General features: G+C 42.4%; 1 protein-coding gene across 1 annotated transcript in view; it reads right to left on the bottom strand.

The window, feature by feature from the left end:
• Window positions 1-20,525, bottom strand: part of Pld1 (phospholipase D1) — a 197,793-nt gene that overhangs the window by 22,627 nt on the left and 154,641 nt on the right. The window contains exons 21-24 of the mRNA XM_017797388.2: window positions 12,734-12,858; window positions 12,507-12,620; window positions 9,496-9,545; window positions 567-701 (exon numbers count right to left, since the gene is read on the bottom strand). Of these exons, the coding sequence (XP_017652877.1) occupies window positions 567-701; window positions 9,496-9,545; window positions 12,507-12,620; window positions 12,734-12,858 (424 nt within the window). The remainder of the gene's footprint in view (window positions 1-566; window positions 702-9,495; window positions 9,546-12,506; window positions 12,621-12,733; window positions 12,859-20,525) is intronic.

Genomic DNA, 20,525 nt, shown 5'->3' with positions numbered 1-20,525 from the left:
AGAGCTGTCATTTCATTAATACATGCTCTTCTCCCCAGTACCCCAACAACAAACCCCCCTGTTCTTCACCCTGACTTAATAGCATCCAAAATTAAGACAGTAGGAAAAATACTGCTAAGTATACAGACAGTAATAAACCAAAACCCTTCTGGCTGATTTTACATGACCTTGGATCTGCAGTGAAGCTCAGGTGGATGTGGAATAAACATATACAAATTACCCTCAAGGTACTCTTTGTTGAAACATGTTCCTTGCTGAGTTCTCCTCCCTTCAATCCCTCTACTGGGTGAAGGCACTTGCCACCAAGACTGACAGCCTGAGTTCCATCCTCAGGATCCACACAGGAGGAGAGAACCGACTTCCTTAAGTTGTCCTCTGACCACCACTTGTATGCACAACAGCAAACAAACAAACAAACAGACAACATATTAGGGAGTATGAAAGAGAAAACGACTGACTGTGATATCATATCACTGTGCTTCTCTCAACGGCCAAGGAGTGTGGAATAGCAAGAGAGACTGAGGCACAGGGTCTTCAAAGGAGCACTGTCACATACACAGGCTTACCAATGATGACTGTGTCATCATCTGCAATTAGCAACTTGCTGTGGACGTAGATCAGCTCAGTGACCAGGCTTCCTTCAAGCTCTGCATGTGTTCTCAGACCACAAAATGATATGTAATTTATCCACTGATTACCAACTGTAAATTAAAAAGAAAACACTAAATTAATATAACCATGTCGAAGAAGAGCACATTAATTGTGTTTGTTTTTCAAGACAAATATACATACCACTTAAACAGGCTATTAAGAATATGCTAAGCCGGGCATGGTGGTGCACACCTGTAGTCCCAGCACTTGGGAGGCAGAGGCAGGTGGATCTCTGTGAGTTCAAGGCCAGCCTGGTCTACATAGTGAGTTCCAGGACAGCTGGGGCTACAGGGAGATCCTACTTCAAAAAGACAAAAAAAAAAAAAAATGCTTTTGGTCTTTGCCGAAGATTTATCTACATGGCACACAGTAATTAAAAGTACCAGACTGGTGGAACTAACCTTCTTGGATGTTTAACAGACATACTTTGAGGTCTATACTAATTTGGTCAGAGGGACATAAAGAACAGTTTTTGCTCCGTGCCCTCCTAGGTCAGCTAGTTCCAGGGGACTATAAGCATCTCTTAAAATGTCCTGTAATTGTGGTGGGTCACCTGTCCTCTTGATCAAGGAGGCCGTGGAGACCCCACAAGATGGACTTGAACCAGTGTCCAGTCTACAAAGAGGAGGGTCAATACAGAGAAAACATTTCCTCCATGCTTCCAAGCGAAGCCAGCCATGATTGAGCAGGACCTTTGACTTATCTTCACATAGATGGAACTGGTAAAAAGCAAGGAGCCAGGGGCTCCTCCCAAGCCCATGTGACCCCTGATGAACAGATCCTCAGATGACCTTAAGAGAAAAAATAAATTCGTTTATCTGGACCAATTGTATCGCCTTAAACACCCAAAAGAAAAGTATAACCAAAGATTAAAGGGGCTAAAATATTTTTTAAGAGTCCATATGTATAGCTAAAGGCTACATAACAAGCAACAATGCCAGACAGGTGATACCTTCTTTTGAGTTGTTGGCCAGGATGGCCCAAGGGACTCCCAGATAGGAACCCAGCATAGAACTGGGAAAATGAACAGTAGACCCCAATCTTATCTAAAGAAATATTGACAACTGTTTGCTGCTAGATGAGGAACAGCTGACCTTCCTAAAACAAAGACCTCTAGATAGGCTGACTAGATTCACCAGATGGACAAGTAGTGGGGAACGGCTGGGGTGCTGACAATACAGTGGACAGTAGCAGGGATGACAGAGTATAAGGGCTCTAGTGGGGGGGAGGCTATGGGAGGGTGCCATCTGGGAAGTGGGTGTATAGATGAATAAGATGGTTTGGGATGTTCTGTGTGATATACACACACCCCCAAAAAAATCAACAAATTAAAAAAAATGAATTATTTTTTTTGAATAAGATGGTTTGGGATGTTCTGTGTGATATACACACACCCAAAAAAAAAATCAACAAATTAAAAAAAATGAATTATTTTAAAAAAAAGAATAGCTGTTGGGCTAGAGAGATGGCTCAGCAATCAAGAACACTGGCTGCTCTTTCAGAGGACCTGAGTTTGGTTCCCGGTACCCACCTGGAGGCTAAAAGCCATCTGTAACTCCAGTTCCAAGGGATCCAATACCCTCTTCTGGCTCTGTGGGTATCACATGCACGTGGTGCACTTAACATACACGCAGACAAGATACTCTTACACACAAAGATGTTTTAAAAAGAATACACTATACATAAAATATTGCATGAATTTTTTTCTGAAGAATTTACTTAGGATCTATTTTTGTAATAAAAGGAATTTATATTAAGAACTTGAATGAGTGTTCTAGTTTCATTCTGTTGCTGTGATAAAATACTCTGACCAAAAGCAACTTAAGGTAAGAAAGGGTTTAACTGGCTTACATTTCAGGTCATAATCCATCATTGAAGGAAGTCAGCGCAAGAACTCCAGCAAGAACTTGAAATAGGAACCTTGGAGGACTACTGCTTGCTGGTTCACTATGGTCATGCTTTGCTAGCTTTCTTATAGTCCAGGACCATCTGCCCAAGGAATGAGACCACCATAGTGGGCTGGACCCTCTCACATCAATTAATGATCAAGACAATCCCTCATAGACATAGCCACAGGTCAATGTTATTTGGAAAATCTCCCAATTGCGACTCCCTTCTCAGATGATTCTAGGCTGTATCAGGTGGACAATTAAAGTTGCCTAGGATATCAACTATCCATTAAAAATATCACACAGATAAGTCTTCTGTCCTCTTTTTGCTGAAGCAATCCAGAAATACAGTCTAATATGAGCCATTCAATGGCTTGGTAAGTTAACTGTTGAGGAGCTATGGTTGAAGTGGATGCAGGACAGGTAGCACAAGAGTTCAGTGTGATGTTTGCCTCTACCTTGGTTGAGACCCACTACAGTTTAAATCAGAGGGAGGGTATGTGTTAAAACCATAAATTGTGTAGCATATTCAACACAAAATAGCAGTTAAGCTTTACTGACTTTGGATAAATAGAAACTTTTGGCAGTTTACAAACCCTTCTGCATCATGGGCAGGAGTAACCTGAACCTTTTCTTCATGAGGTGGTCATTGCACTCATGAACACACAGCAGCTGTGGTTACTTGCATAAGACCTGCACGAGGTGGGGCCTGTCAACACACCATCATGGATGAGGAAGTGCTCCAGAGGCTCCACGCTCCAAGTTGCTATTGGTAGTTAGTGGTTGGAGGGGGAAGGAGCATATCTTGGAAAGATAGGTTGCCTTTAGAGAATCCTCCACTGACAGTTGACTCTTTCAGTTCTAGTTTGCCTTATATTGTGATAAAATACTGACCAAAACCACTTTAGCAAAGGGTTTATTGAATCTTACTGTCCTATGTGACAGTCCATCACTGAGGGAAGTCAGAGCAGTTCCTCAAGGCAGTTCCTGCTTTGGAGGCAGGAGCCCAAAGCAGAGGCCACAGAAGAATGCTGCTTACTGGCTTGCTCCTCTGGCCTGTGCTCAACCGCTTTCTTATACAACCCAGGACCACCGGCCCAGGGTGGCACTACCCACATTGGGCTGGGCCTTCCCACATCACCCAACAATCAAGAAAATGCCTCAAAGACATGGCCACAGGCCAATTCAATAGAGGAAATTCCCCAGTTGAGGTTTGTTCTTCCCAGGTGCGTCAGACTGACATCTGAAGCCAACCATGACACCCCGTCTCTCAATTGGGTAGTTCCTCCAATGGGCAGGGCCTGACGTGGAGCGGGTGGACTATGAAGGGGCTGCTGGGAGCCATCTTGGGATGGAAGCCAGGATCCACGGGTAGCCCGCATGGTGTGGGGAACGCGCAGCCAGCCACAGCAGCTCAAGGACAGAATGGACTGACTGTTGTGGACCTGGGGCGAGATCACTGACCCCTGAGGCATTAGTGAATGCTAGCGGGGACTATGGTAGTCATGGCATGGTCTGATATGGTGGGCTCTGAGCAGCGCCTCTGGAGGCGTGGGGCTAGGCACTGGGTTCTCATTCTGTTGTAAGTTAATAAGTGCACGTAAAATATACGGTTTGTCTGATAGCACAGGAGACCCAGAGGGAATTCGGGCGACACCCCCTTAGTGTATGAATAATCCCACAGAGCTCTGATTGACCAGAAGAGCTGTGTTGGTATGCTGTGCTTCCTCTGGAAAAGACATATCTAAAAACTTACATAAGTGAGATATTTGCAAAGACCTTTCTTTGCCCCAGGTGTTAAAGTTACATTGGGACAATGCCTCATCTATGTTCCAGGTGTGTCAACCCTGCAGCCAGCAGGTCCATGTGCCCAGAATGGCTATACATGCAGCCCAACATAAAACTGTAAACTTACTTAAAACATAACTTTTTTTTGGCAATTTTTTTTTTTTTTTGGTGACTTGATTGCTCAGTTCTCGAGCATGAATTTTGTCGATGGCAATGTGTGTTGCCAAAAGTTTAGACACACCCGGACCGTCACCCCCTATTTAAAGTCTCCTCTGACTAAAGGAGGAGAGCATTTCCTCTTAGAAGTGCACCATGTCCATAAAGTTCCTGGAAAGTGTTTCTAATATGTCTAATTTTTCTAGATATTGATATGACTTTTCATTTCTCTTGCACCAATACAAGCCCTAGGTCTCCCACCGCTTGGGCTCCTCATCCTGGCACAGTAAAAGAGAAAAGCTGAAATGAGCGAACAACTCCAGAGTTAGTCACTGGCAGACGCTGCTTGAGCTGCCGATTTCTCCGTATTAGCTATGGTTGGCTTGTGCTCTAGAGTGTCAAAATTTAAGAGATAAGGCAGCTTTTCAATGAATCATGGTTCAAAACCTTCGCTGCAGTAATTGTTTCTTGTTTTGTTTTTGTAGTAATTTTCTATCAAAGGTCCCACACCGAACTAAACTGAGATTCTCAGTATTCATAAAGCCTGTCCCTGTCTCTGAGGGATTTGTGAAAGGCAGATTCCTGGGTCGGTGTGTCATTCAGTGGAAGAGGGCTTGTGGAGCCTGTGTGAGCCTCTGGGTTCGAGCTCTAGCACAGAAAGGAAAGGAAGGAAGGGGAGGAGAAGGGAAGGAAGAGGAGAGAGGAAGAGAGATGGAAAAAGAGACAGAGACGGGTGGGAAGGAGTTTGTGTGCACACAGAGGACCTGCAATGGGGGTACCCCCACAGCAGCCATCATTCCTAACACCCAGATTTTGTTTTCTAAATACCTTTCATTAAAAGACCTGGGCTCTTTGGAGAAGTGGCTGTTCCCAGTGGGTGTTGGAAATGTGTGAACCTCGAATACCCTGTTATGTCAGTGAAAACAGAAGGCTGTGGGGGTTGGGGGGAAGAAGTCGAGAACATTTAGTCAATTTTCAAAAGTCTCTACCAGTCAAACCTGGGTAGGCCAAACATCAAAATCATAACGCACTGTATAAAATATGGATCTATAAACCCATACTACTGTGATGAATAATGTGTAACCCTATAAACCTCTGTTTGCTTTGGCCAGATGTTTTATCACAGCAATAGAAAGCTACTCACAAACCTTGGGACCTGAGTACAACCCCCAGAACCCATAAAGGTGGAAAGAGAGAACCAGCTCCTGAAAGTTGTCTTCTGCTTGCCAGCACAAGAGATATAGCACAAACTCCATCACCCAGTAATAATAAAATGACTTAAAAAAGTTTTTAAAGACTCGAATTATTTAAAAAATTTTTTTTAAAGATGAGTGATATTGACTAGCTGCTAACACACTAGACTTTAAGCCACGTCATATGTGTAGTGTCCGAGGCTCAAGTTTGTGTCATTCCATAGCAGACCTAGGGCACATCAGCCCAGAATCTGCCAGTCAGAGGTGCCCAGCCCACAGCGCCCTCAGCCTCCTGCCCAGCCTCACTCAGGCAGTAAAGCTCACAAGGTAAAAAATGGCCTTGAGAAGAAAATCAACAGTGCCTGTAACAGGATCTAAAAGAAACAAGGGCTCCTAGCCAGAAAGGTGACATTGTGGATAATCAAGTATGGCCTGTCAGACCCACCAGGGAGCCTGTCTATGACACCAGTGAATCTGCCCCGTGCACTTTGTGAAAGGAAAACAGATAATCATACTGTCTTCTGTGAATGAAACAGGCTTCACGTGAAACGAATTCAAAGCTGGTGTGCGTTAAATTATGCTACAAAGACATAAGGGGGCAAATAAACACCTTTTGATGAAAACACAGAAATTCACAAACACAGAAACAGCAGTAAAAAAAGGGCCAGCCTGGGGCAAGTTTTCAAATTGTGTCACAAAAATATTTGTGAATTTGCAGACGTACATGGGTCCCTGAACATAGCTGTCATCAACACTGCCGTGTGACTTCCTCCAAGGAAGACAGAGTTCAACACAACAAATGGTATCAAGAGTTATTCCAGGATCGTTACTTAACAGTCGCAGGACTAGGTATGTGTTTGTCCATTTCCAAACCTGCTCAAATGTCTCTGGCCCTCAAATTACACTAACTTGGCTCTAAAATACCCTAATTCACAAAAATTATAAAAGTGGCAAAGAAATGCTTTTGACTGAACGTTAAGTCTCTGAAGATTATAGGATCAGATAATTACAGCGGCTGGATTTCTTTTCAGGGACTTTAACGTATCCACAGCTGCACTTTTGTTATTCTGAATAATTGAAACACCAACAGGCGAACTGTATTTCTCTACCCAATTAGAGATTAGTACGCTCATGTCTTTAAAACCCACCACACATTAACAAAAACAAAACCAACAATACGACCTTTTACTTCAGAAAAGGACACCGTGTAATTAATCTTTTCTCTCTACGTTTAGAATATGAACATTTCCCCCACAGAGAGGCCTTATTTTGACTTGTTCCCAGGGTACTTGGAAAGTTTTTCCCAAGCAGGCTTACCACAGAAATTGTTTCTTGTGTTAAAATCCAATTTATTTCTCCTGAATGGCAAAGGCAGGAAGAGGGTCCAGAGCCAAATAAAATGCTTTATTTTAAGCTCAAGACATTTTTATAGTTGAGGAACGAAATAATAAGTTTGTTTCGATTTTTTATTCTCCTATAAGCCCACATTTGCAATTTTACAAGCCTGTGTTACCCAGCATTCAATGCCTTTCCTAATTTTCTTTTATCAATATATCTTTTATAGATTGACTCATCCATCCATAGAGATCAAGGTTAAATCTGTCTCTCCTGGATATGATTAGGCCCCACATGTGGAAAGTATTTGTTACTGGTGATATGCATAACTTATGTCTAAAATCATTTTCCGGGTTTTTAGAGATTGAACACACCATCAGTGAGAAATTAGTTAATATGGGGCAATAACAGACATGTGTGCACACATAATATATATGTATATTTAAGCCATTCTTTTTAGAGCTTCCAAATCCCTGAAAAATTCATAAAATATATACATTTTTACCAAAAATTATATAGTGTGAAATTTAGCCTTTTTAACTGTACAGTTCAGGGCTAAGGCTACGGCCCAGTGACAGAGCCCTTGCCCAGCATGTGTGAAGGCCTGGTTTCAAGCCCTAAAACTGCAAAAATGAAAAGAAATAAAGTAGACTTTTTTTTTCCAAGACAGAGTTTGACATTCCCCACCTCCACGTAGTTTAGGTTGGCCTTGAACTTTCTATGTAGCAAAGTACTGAAATTACAGGTGTGCGTCACCATACTTGGTTTCTGTGGTGCTGGGAAGGAACCCAGTGCTTTGTGCTTGTGAAACAACCACTCTACCAACTGAGCTATATCCTCAGGTCCAGTTCAGTAGATTTTTTAAAAAATATACGCGCAAAACCGTACAGCTGTCACCACTACCTCATTTTAAGATGTTTTAAACACCCCTCATGCCCATCTAATTTGGTACACACTAAAGAGAATTTCAGGCTTATGTAGAACACCATGCCTAACTTATGAGTAATTGACAAACTGTTTTCAGAAGACTCTGTACCATCTTGCACTTCCAACATCAATCCGACTCCATTATTTGCACATCCTTGCCAAGACATTGCCATTATTTTCACCATCCCAGTGGGTGTGAAGTTGCAGGTCATGTGATTTTCACAAATGGCTAATGATATTAAATATTTTTTCATGTGGTTATTGGCCCTCTCTGTGCCTTCTTTAAAATAAAATGTCTATTTAGGTCCTTTGCCTATTTTAAACACATTTTTATTTATTATTTTTATTTTATGTGTATGAGTGTATTATTGCCTGCATGTGGGTAGGTGCACCCATGTCATGCAATGCCTGTGGAAGTCAGAAGAAGGTGTCAGATCCCCTGGAACTGGAGTTACAGATGGTTGGTAGCCACTGTGCAACAAGTGCAGCCAGTGCTCTTAACCCCTGAGCCATCTCTCCAGTCCCCTTTGTCTATTTTAAAAATGAGTTATTTTCCCTTTTATTACTGAATTGTAAGAATTCTTGATGTAGTCTGGATGCCAGTCCCTTACAAGCATGATATGCCAACATTTTACTTCATTCTTCCTTTTCCTTTCATTCGAGTCTAAAGACAGCTTTAGAAAGAACTGCAGAAGTGAAAGGCAATATTTTGTTTGTTTTCTTATTCATGTATAACAGCCTCAAAGGTTATGAATATAGTTATGTTATAGGCTTTCTACACTAAACCCAGGACTTCTGCATAAATAGGAAGCAATAAATACCCATTCACTTTGCAGAGCCTGTTCCTTCATCTTTATAACAGGAGCAAGCCGCGCAGGGCTGTGGCAGAGGATAACCCAACGACATGAACGCACAGTCCTTGTGTGGTGCCTCAGCTATTGTTAAGAGATTACAGAAATAAATCAAGAGGAATGGCAGCACATCTTTGTTGCTCATTACCCAGGCATCCCAAGGACAAGGTTTTCATCTGAGAGTTGATTTGGGGATCCAATGAGCAAAGCTTCGGTTGAGTATTTTGTGGAGAGGCTTATGGGAACGGAGTTCTACAGACATACTGTGTAAATATTCCTAGATCCTATGATGCCCAGACTTAATTGTCAATTTGATAGGATTTAGAACCCCTCAACACATCCATGAGGGATTTTCTAGATTAGGTTAACTGAGGTGGGAAGACCCACCCTGAATATGTGTAGAACCTTTCCATGGGCCAAGCCCAAGGTTGAAAAATAGAGAAGGGGGCCAGATAGCTGCACCCATCTCTGTGCTTCCTGATGCCATAGGACCAGCTGCCTCGAGCTCCGGCTGCCACACCTTCCCCTCCATGATGAACTGTGAGCCAAAATAAGCCCTTCCTCCCCTAGGATGCCTGTCAGATGTTCTTCACAGCAACAAAGGAAATAACTAAGATTACTGATACCTTGTCTTCACAGTTAATCCTAATGACTCCTAGTGCTTCCTAGAAACCATCACAGAGGAAAAGAAAAACAGTGACTCACGCTCTGGTTTTAACTGCTCAAAGATGGAGTTTTCTCCTCTGCACATGGTTCTGAAAATAAGTAAAAGCACAGTTTAGTTATGGAGGGTTACAAAACAACAATTCTAATAGCAACACCTGTGGCTATAATCGTAATCCAAGCAAAGATGTAATGAGTGCTTTTGTGAGAAGTGCTATGCAGATTTTCAAAGGCTAAAACCATAATCTGAGTATCTTTTCTATAATAGGACAAGGCAGTTGTTTTGAGGTGAATCAATGGGAAAGTTCTGAAACTAATACCAGATTTCAGAAGAGAAGCTGTTTCTGTCTTTTTTAGAAGATGGGCTGTGAATGACCTTGCCCTTACAAAATCTGGTGACAGCAAAGATAAATTTAGAATGTCTCCATAGATAAGTGCATTTCTAAAGTCACATTGTGTTCTGAAGTAAAAGGAGTGGGCTCTTTGCAGAGGTTCGGGAATCAAGCAGACTGTTATACTGGGTTATTTCTATCAAGTCAGTAAAACCCCGTAAATGTGAAAAATAAAAATTTAAATAACTGAGTCTGCTAATGATTTTGTTTCTCAAGCTGACAAATGTTGATGACTCTCAATGGAATAGAAAGAGGTTCCTAAGGCCATCCCTTCCCTGAGGATCTACAGTGGTTACTGGGGGAAGAAGAGACATTTTCTTCAGTGGTAAGGTACCTACACTCCTGTAAGCAACCCTAATGAAGCCCAATGGTTTTTGTTTTGTTGTTTTGTTTTTTAAAAAAGGCATGACAGGCGTGGTGGCCTTTAATCCCAGTACTTGAGAGGCAGAGGGAGGTGGATCTTTGTGTGACCAAGCCCAGCCTGGTCTACATAGCAAGTTCCATGCCAGCTGGAGCTATAGGGAGGTTCTGTCCCCCCAAATCCAACCCCCCCACCACCCAAAAGAAAATACATAAAAGCAGAAGAGGGACTAGTTTGGAGGAAGAAGGGGATCAGCAGGAGTAGGAGGGGACAAGAGAGGGCAGTGGAGGGTGAATATGATCAAAACACATTACATACATGTATGAAAAAAGTCATAATGTAACTCGTTATGTATAATTAATATATACTAATAAAAACCTTAAAATTAAAAAAGAAACTTGAAAGTATTTGACCTGGATTATAATGAAAATGTAATGTATTTAAAAAAAAAGAAAAGAAAAAAACAAAAATTCTATGCTCCATGAAAGTAATTATAAATGTAGCTATGCCTGGAAAGATTGATGTTATTAAAGATGATGCCAGCAAATAGAGATGTTTTTGCATAACGAAAGGTTATAGTTTGGCTTGCTGAACAACAGCTAAGTATGTATCTCATTCAGTTGGTTCAAACTCAAGAAAACAGGCACAGGAAATAATTACAACTGACAAGATTCCAAAATTAATATTAGAATGGCCAGGGAGGCAGATAAGGTCCAATTAAACATCATGCCTGTGACTCACAGGCAAAAAGGTTTGTAGGTCATGTAATAAATCAGATAACATTAGAAATGGACCCATCTTCAATCCAAGCATCAAACCACGGTCACCCAAACCAGAATTTATTCCAGGAAAACAGCAACAAGACAAATCTTTACTTGAAACCTTGACCCAAGTTTGAAGGGTCAGCAAAACAAGAGGATTAGAAAAGAAAAAGAAGACAAAAACCAAAAACCATCAGCAGACTTGGTGTGATGGTGCATGCCTTTAATCCTAGCTGTTGGCAGGCAGAAGCAGAGGCAGGTGGATCTCTGGGGGTCCAGGCCAGCCTGGTCTACATAGTAAGACCCTATCTCAAAAAAAAAAAGCAAAGCAAAACAAAACAAAACATGAACAACTGTTCTAGGATGTAACCTCCTTGGTAGAAAACTTGCCTAGACCGCACAAAGCCCTGGGTTCATCCCAGCAGTGTGTAACCAGGCATGATGTAATAACAGCACTTGGAAGACAGAGGCAAGAGGATCAGAAATTCAAGGTCATCCTGTGCTACATAGGGAGTTCATAGCCAGCCTGGACTACATGAGCTCCTGTTTCAAACAACAACAACAACAAAATTTCACTCCAGTGGTGCAGTTAGACTATGCCTTCAGAATCAGTTGGAATTCTCTAGGGCCAAGCAGGGGGCATCTAAACCCCCTATCCAAGTTGAATGAGGCCCTGAGCCCTTCTGCTTGGTCCAGTGTAAGGTCTCATTATTCCCTCTTACCCCCAAAAGAATGATTAGAAAATGTGAATTTAAAAGAAAACACGCAGGTTTGTAGTATCCACTCTGCATTTCTAAGAGCATGAGCCGGTGTGGACCTCACTGGTGTCTGATTGGATTCATGTCCAGGCCGGAGCTCTCTCTTCCTCTTCCTGCTCTCTCCTTGACAAGTGAGTCTAAGAAGAGCAGGTGTGCTTTCCAGGGCCTTCTGCTCAGGCCCCTCCCGATCCTCCCATGGCTCCACTTCAGGTCTGAAGCCAAGGAAAGCCAAGCCTTTCCGAGGGGCATAGAAAGTTCAGTTTTTCAAATATCAAGCGTAAGACTCACCATTTACCCTTCAATTTTAACAAAGGTATAATAGAAAAAAGAGTGAAACTCTAGGAGACAGGAATTTTTGTTTCCTAACAGAGATTATTACAACCTTGAAAGGCCTACTGTCAAAAGCATTCAAACTGCACCATTTTAAGCATTTAACTTTCCTGGTTTTTTTCTACTTGCTGAAAAGAATAAAGACGTTTCAATGACTATTTAGTGGCACAGACATAATTTTTCACCAATATTATATATATAAATAATGAAGGTAGAGAGGCACTAATATCTTGGTGCTTTTACATTTGTGGTGGATCCTAACACCAGCACGTATAACTGTAAGTGCCGTTCGAATTTTGTCAGTAAGGACTAAGATTTGAAAGAAAATAAAGAGCTGTGTTCATTTGTTTCACAGAATAGATGCACAGACACCCCGTGTGTTCCCTTCACCCGAGTCCATGCCCGGTGCATCGATGGGAAGGTGGGGAGAGAGGCTCTGGACTTTGAGCACCTGTAGTTGAAATGCATTATCGCCTGGAGAGCGTTTCCTCCGCCTGTTGAAATGTCTCCTTCGAAGCCGGGCAGCAGCGGAATCACAACGTACACCCGGTACCGCCGGCCTTCCCTACAAAAGCCACATGCACAGAAATTCATCAAAAAAAGAAGATAAATCACTAGTTAAAATGACAGTCAGGCAGTTGCTGGGGTTTCAGAGACCAAGTGAATGGCTTTTCGCACAACACTGTCCACACTTTAGGGCTGGGAGCGCTGGGTCCCGCCACTGCAGAGCTGTACATTGCACAATAAGCAGAATTTGTCAGGAAAGTGGGAATTGTAGCTTCTTTCTCTTCTGTACCATAATCCTTTGCAGGACAGAATTCAGTGTAAAAAAGCCTTGCTTGGAGCTCATGGAAGCGACATATGACAAAGTTTAGAAAAAGCTGTTATCACAATAGTTTTATATTTAAAATTTTTTTTGAGGCAAGGTCTCACTATGTACTATTAATTGACTTGAAATTCACTGATTAGACCAGGCTGGCCTCGAATTCACAGAGATACATCTGCCTCTTCCTCCCAAGTGCTGGAACTAAAAGCATGTGCCATCACGTCCATCTTATATTTCAATTTTATATATTATATTTATATTTAATATAAATGCATAATATAAATATAATTACTATATTATTAATAAATAATAAATATATATGTATCCAGATAGATGGATGGATGGATAGTCAGATAGATAAAACAAGTTACATCCATAAGCACTTAGTCCACAGCTAGGCATTCCATTCATTAGTGTGGAGTTCCACTCCCCAAGCCTTAGGTACAAACAAACACACAGGATTCAATATATTTTCCAAAACCGAAGTCATCATTGTTTAGAAATGCGAAGGTTCCAGCTGCAAAATGTTACCAGGGATTCTTTAAGAATTCTGAGTGATTTTTATTTCTATCTTGTTTTACTACATTTATGTATTGATTTGTGTATGTATGTGTGTGGGTACATGCACGGCTGGAGATCAGAAAAAACACACGGGGGTCAGTTCTGTCCTTCCACCAGGTGGGTCCTGGGGATCAAACTCAAGTTGTCTGGCTTGGCAGCAAGCACCTTTACCTGCTGACCCTTATTTATTTTTAAAAATTATCATTATTGCATATGTGCCACAGTCTATGTGTGGAGGTCAGAGTACAATTTTTCAGGCTTGGTTTTCTCCTTCCACCTTTACAGGGGTTCCACGAATTGAATTTAGGTCACCAGGCTTGTGTGGCAAGCACCTTTACCCACTGAGACAGTCCCAACTAGAGTTTAAATGCCAGCTTATGTAATGCAGTATTTTGGGGGCATCTTTTGAAGGTGAAGGAATCTACTTAACAATATCACAGATGAAGAAAATGTAGCTCTCTTTTGACATGTATTCAGAAACTCAAATTATCTTTTGGCACTGAGGCAGGACTGTCATCCACAAAGGTCGTACTTGAGAACCGCACAGTAGAGTTACCAAAAACCTCATAATGCTTTATGTAAGTTTACAGTATTGAGTTGGGTAGTATTTGTAGCTGTGCTTGGCCACAGGCTGGATATACCACTTAACAGCAGCCCCAAACTGTTAAAGACAGTCTGTATTTATAAGGGGGACTGGAGAGATGGCTCAGGAGTTAAGAACACTGGCTGCTCTTGCAAAGGACCCAGGTTCGATTCCCAGTTTCCACATGATGGCTAGCAACCATCCAGGGGATTCAATGCCCTCTTTGGACCTCCTCAGGCATTTCACAACATGGGTACACCCACCTACATGCAGACAATACACTCATACAAATAAATAAATAAATAAATAAATAAATTAATTAATTAATTAATTAAAAAGATATACAAAAAGTCTGGAAATGAATGTGATGTACCTTATAGTTAGCAAACAGTCACAACATTTTGCCTGAGCACGCTTTGCTACTGGTCAATTCTCACGTGTCATCCTACTTAAAGTTTCATACTTAATTTTCATGGCTCCCTTTCTTCTAAATGACTACACTGCTCATTCTTATAGCTCTTATTGCTACTCTGAAGGCTCAGATTTGACTGGTGATGTCTGAATGTTGGTGTACACTGAGGTCACGTGACAGAAGTGACAGTCAACAGTCTGGAGTGTGGTGCCCAGTCAGCCTGGTGGCTGGGCTGAGAACAAGGCATTTATTTGAAGCAGGCTGTTGTAATGTCAGTGATTACTCACTAGATGGCAAACATAGTTTGGGTTGGGAAGAAAACAAAGACAATGTAAATAGTCTAAACTATCTGCTTGATAAGGAGAGAAGGCACAAGCTTTAAATAGTAAACAGGATAGAGGAGAACAGGAGGCAGACCCGAGCTCCTTTCCCAAAGTCCAGATGAGCTCAAGTGGCCATTTAAGGATTGATACCACTTAGCCTCTGCTGCCTTTCTAGAATCATGTTCCAGTGAGCTTCCCCCTTGTCCTAGTTTGTTTCTTCATTGCTGTGACAAAATACTCTGACCAATACCAACTTGGGGAGGAAAGGGCTTATTCAGCTTATATCTCCCAGGTCGCACGCAGTTCATCAGGGAGCCCAAGGTAGGAACTCAGGGCAGGAACCTGGAAGCAGGAGCTGGAGCACAGGCCATGGAGGAATGCTGCTTACTGGCTTGCTCCCCTGGCCCCTGCTCAGCCTGCTTTTTTATACAACACAGGCCCACCTGCCCAGGGGTGGCACCACCCACAGTGGGCTGGTCCCACATCACTCATCCAGAAGATGCCCCTCAGACATGGCCACAGGCCAGTCCAATAGGGGCAATTCCCCGATTGAGGCTCCCTCAACCCAGGTGTGTCAACTTGACACTAAAGCTATCCAGCACACCCCTACACCTACCCCAGCAGCCCCTTCCTGCTGATGACACTTGGCTCCTCAGCTACCAGCCTCAGATCACCTTTCTCTGTGCTCCCCTGAATCTGTGGTCTGAACCCAGTCACTTTTGCCTCTGGCTTCCCCCAGCCGGTGGCCAGGAAGTTCACCCTGCGTCCATTGTACCTTGCTCCATTGTGATGTTCTCATCTGTCTCCTGGGCTAGGCTGAGGGTTGGCTGTTCATACACACAGGATGGAAGTGATCAGTAGTAGCAGACCCTCGCCCTCACTGTACACTCAGGATGCTTGGGAAGAGTGGGTCAGCTTGTAAGAATGCTTCTGGGAAGCAAAGAACTGCACTGAACATTTTTTCCCCTTAATTTCATTTAATTTGAATCCTATTATGGTTAACATATGTAAGATAAAGTTGGGCATTTCACCCATTGTGTGTAATTCCTTGTCATTAATTCTCTTCATAATTCTGTGTAACCAGTACAACTATTCCAAAATATTTTCATCGTCCCAGATAGAAATTCTGTGACTAGTTGATAACTACTCGTCTTTCTTCCCCAGGGCCCCCAGTGATCTCTAATTTACTTTCTGTCTTTATCAATTTTCTTTTTCTAGATTCTGCAATTACGTGGAGTCTTTTTGTGTCTGGCCTGTTCTCTTAGCTTAACACTACAGCATGTGCCTGAATTCTTTCCCTTTTGTGGCTGGATAATATACTGTACTATGTATACAAATTCATCGACTGCTGGACAGTTAGATTGTTTTTACCTTGTGGCTACCGGGATAAAGTTGCTATCAGTCAGTACTGGCTAGGCATGGTCTCGCCAGCACTCAGGAGGCAGAGGCAGGCAGATTGCTGTGACTTTGAGGCTAGCCTGGTCTACAAAGCAACTCCAGGCCAGTTGGGGAGGCCCAGAAATCTGTATTGGCATATTGTATGTTGGACTCCAGATCTTCAGTTCTTTTGAAGAATAGAATTATTGGGTCATATGGTAATTCTATGCTTTGTTTCCTGAGGGACCACCAAATAAATTACACTGTCCAATGAGTACTGTAATACAAAATCTAAGCTGTAGAAGGAGCTGGTGAGATGGCTCATTAGGTAAAGGTGCTTGCCACTAAGCCTGATAATCAGAATTCTATCCCTGAGGCCCACATGATGGAAGAAGAGAACTGAATATCAAATGTCCTCTGACATGTACCCCCCTCCTTTTTTTAATTTAAGAAGTAGATTTTAGGGACTGGAGAGATGGCTCAGTGGTTAAGAGCACTGACTACTCTTGCAGAGGACCTGGGTTTGATTCCCAGAACCCACATGGTGGCTATGAACCGTCTCTAACTCCAGTTCCAGGGGAATCTGAAGCCCCCTTCTGACCTCTGCGGCATGACACAGGTACACTCACATACATGTAGGCAATACACTCATACACATAAAATAAAAATAATAAAAAAGAAGTAGATTTTAGAGTGAAAAATCAAAGCCTTCTGTCTCTCTTTTGTGCCCACCTCTCTTCCTTCCCTGAGGAGCACCCTTGTAACCAGTTTGTTCCATGTTCTTTTAGGAACAGTCTATGTTATAAACATGTGCATATACTCCTTCCTTCCACAGGAATGTTTGAATGTTATGAACACTTTTCTGAATGTTGTTTGTCATTTGACAGTACATCTAGGAATACACATTAAGACAGAAATCATTTGTTCTTAACAAGAGGGACAGTGCATCTACCACATATCTGAACCTTGGTGTTTAAACCAGCTCTCGATTGACAGGCATTTTAATTATTTATTATTTTTTATTATGTAATTACTTTGGTATGTATTATACCCACATAAATTACTGCTCATGAACTAGAAGGACCTTAGAAGTGATACTGATGCTCTTGATAGCACAGTCTTTGTGATGCTGTTTGGAGGGGATGGCTCTGTTTGATCCTTGAACTTAAAAAATTTTTTTAAAGTTTATTTTTGTTTTATGTGTGAGTTATATTGCTGCATGTGTGTAAGCACACCTGTGTTGTGTAATACCCATGGAGATCAGAAGAGGGTGTTGGATCCTTTAGAACTGGAGTTACAAAGAGTTGTTGGCTGCCACGTGAGTGCTGGGAATCAAACCCTCGACCTCTGCAAGAGCAGCCAGTGCTCTTAACCATTGAACCATCTCTCCAGCCCCCCCGAAACTTTTTGAAAAAAATATTTTATTATTTTTATTTTATGCACGTGAGTCTATTCCCTGCATATATGTAAGTACACCCATGTCATGCAATGCCTGTAGAGGTCAGAAGAGGGTGTCAGATTTCTTGGAACTGGAGTTACAAACATTAGTTGTTAGCCACCATGTGGATGCTGGGAATTGAACCCAGGTCCTCTGCAAGAGCAGCCAGTGCTCTTAAATGCTGAGCCATCTCTCTAGCCCTGCCTAATACTTAAACTTTTTAAAAGCAAAAATGACTTTAAAATGGAGAGCCTCTGTGAGGTTATGAAATGGCTCAAGAAAATCTTATAGAACATCCTTGTGACCTGTGTTTTGTGAGACTCACAATGTACACAATAATCTTGTTTCTAGGACCCTCTCAGCTTCCTGTTGAGGCCTTTGGCTGGTTTTTGATGAGGCAGTTCTTCAGCTTCCTGAATGATGAAAACATTAAACTGTGTTTAGCAAACCAGCAGAAATGACTTAGATTTCACTGCTGTTGAAAATAAGGGCTCTTGAATTTCAACCATAAAACTGAGGTTTGAATGGTAGCCAATGAAGGGAAAATTCTATGCATCAGTATGTCCAGCCTGCCTCCTTGATCCAGATGTTGAAGTTCTAATCCCCAGAAACCCAGTACCTTCAGTGCATCAGCTTAGAAGAAGAACTTTAGTCCCAAATGTGCAAAATGAACTGTGTTTAAGGGCAATTCAAGAGCTGGGAGGCAAGGGGCCAGGAGAAACACCCCAGCAAGCAGGCAGTTGCTTTATCGACATGAGTTCAGAACAGCTGTAAAATTACATTCTCAGCCTTCTTGTTAAAATTTTCTTTCAACATTTACAAGCTCTTTAAAAAAAATTATTTATCTTTGTTTTCTATGTATGAGTGTTTTGCCTATGTATATGTAAGTGCATCATGTGCATGCAATGCCCATGGAGGCCAGAAGGTGTTAGATCCCCTGGCACTGGAGTAATGGATGGGTGTTAGCTCCCATGTGGGTACTGGGAATCAAACTCGGTTCCTCTGGAAGAGCAGCCAGTGCTCTTAAACTCTGAGTCATTTTCCCTGCTCCCAGATTCACTACCTTTTAGAGCAATGCAACATGCAAAAGCTAAGCAATGGAAATAAATATCCAATAACAGAGAAAACTAAATTATGTTATAGCCACTAGGACAGCTCAGCAGCAAAATACTTCATGTTAGAAATTACCAAAGTAGGGCTGGAGAGATCGCTCAGCAGGTAAGAGCACTGGCTGCTCTTGCAGAGGACCTGGGTTTGGTTTCCAGCACCCACATGGCAGCTAGCAACTGTCCCTAATTCCAGTTCCAGGTCCAACACCCTCTTCTGGCCTCTGCTGCACATTGCATGACACAGGCGCACTTACATGCATTCAGGCAATACACTCACACACGTAAAATAAAATTAATAATAATTTTAAAATGACCAGAGCAGAAAGCCAGTGCAAACATTGCAACCGATCATAAAATGCTCAGTCACTTTCCCTCTCACGTGACCTCTCTGTTTGGTGCCTGGAACTCTGAAACAGGCATTGCTCCTAGGGCAGCAGCTCAGAAAGGGAAAGGGCACAAAGATATCCACATTCATAATGAAGGAACGAGAGACCCTGAGAGCTGAGGGGGAGTGTAAAGAATGGGTGCTGGAGAGATGACTCGGCGCTTAAGAGAATGTACTGCTCCTCCAGGGGACCCGAGTTCTGTTCTGAGCATCCACATCAGGCAGCTTACCACTTCTGTAACTCCACTCCCAGGGGATCTGATGCCCTCTTCTGGCCTCTACAGGCATTGCACTTATATGCACATACCCACACAGACACACACATTGTGCTGGATAGCTTTAGTTGTTAACTTGACACACCTGGGTTAAAGGAATTGTCTCCATTGGACTGACCAGTGGCCTTGTCTATGGGGCATTTTCTTGATTGTTGAGTGATGCGGAAGGGCCCAGCCCACTGTGGGCAGTACCACCCCTGGGAAGGTTGTCCTGTATTGTATAAGAAAGCAGATTGAGCACCAGCCAGGAGAGCAAGCCAGTAAGTAGCATTCCTCCATGGTCTGTGCTTCAGCCCCTGCCTCCAGGTTCCTGCCCTGAGTTCCTCCTACCTTGGGCTTCCTCAGTGATGAATTGTGATCCAGGAGGTATAAGCCAAATAAACCCTTTCCTCCCCAAATTGGTATTGGTCAGAGTGTTTTGTCACAGCAAATTGAAAGCAAACTAGAACATACATACATAAAAATAAAAATAAATCTTTTAAAATATTTTTAAGGGCACTGGAGAGATGGCTGCTGTTTCAGAGGACCCAAATTTGGTTCCCAGCACCTACTTTGGGTGGTTCAGCACAACCACCTGTAAGTCCAGTTCCAGGGGATTCAATGCCCTCTTCTGGCCCCCAAGGGAATACCTGCACTTGTGGGTACATACCCACACACATACACATAAATAAAAATAAATCTTAAGAAATTGTTAAAGAAGTAAGAGTGAGCTAATGCAGAGATGTCAATCTTATGCAGAATTCTAGAGGAAACAGGATAAATTCACTCCTTTTTATTTATTTTATATGACTTTTGACATTTATGTATTTGTGTGTAAGTGTTCATGAGTGTGGGAATGAATGTATGTGCATGTATTTGCATGTGTGTATGGAAGCCAGAGGACAACCTCAGGTGTTATTTCTTAGGATTTTGTCTTTGTTTTTTGAGTCAGGGTCTCTCCCGGACCTGGAACTTGTCATCTGACTAGGCCAACTGGCACGCTCCAGGGACCCACCTGTCTGTCTCTGCCCCCACCTCCTACCCCCAGCTCTGGGATTATAAGCTTGCACTCCCATGCCCAACTTTTAAAATGTAAGTTCTGGGGATCAAGCTCAGATCTTCATGCTTGCAAGGCAAGGCTTTACTGACCGAACTATCTTCCTAGCCCAGGGATGCAGGTTTTTGAAAATGAATATATATAT

This window comes from Nannospalax galili, unplaced genomic scaffold, assembly GCF_000622305.1.
Source record: "Nannospalax galili isolate Female #2095 unplaced genomic scaffold, S.galili_v1.0 scaffold33, whole genome shotgun sequence".
Classification (NCBI taxonomy): Eukaryota; Metazoa; Chordata; class Mammalia; order Rodentia; family Spalacidae; genus Nannospalax; species Nannospalax galili.
The sequence above is the reverse complement of the archived record's forward strand: the minus strand, read 5'-3'. Positions and strand labels throughout refer to the sequence as shown.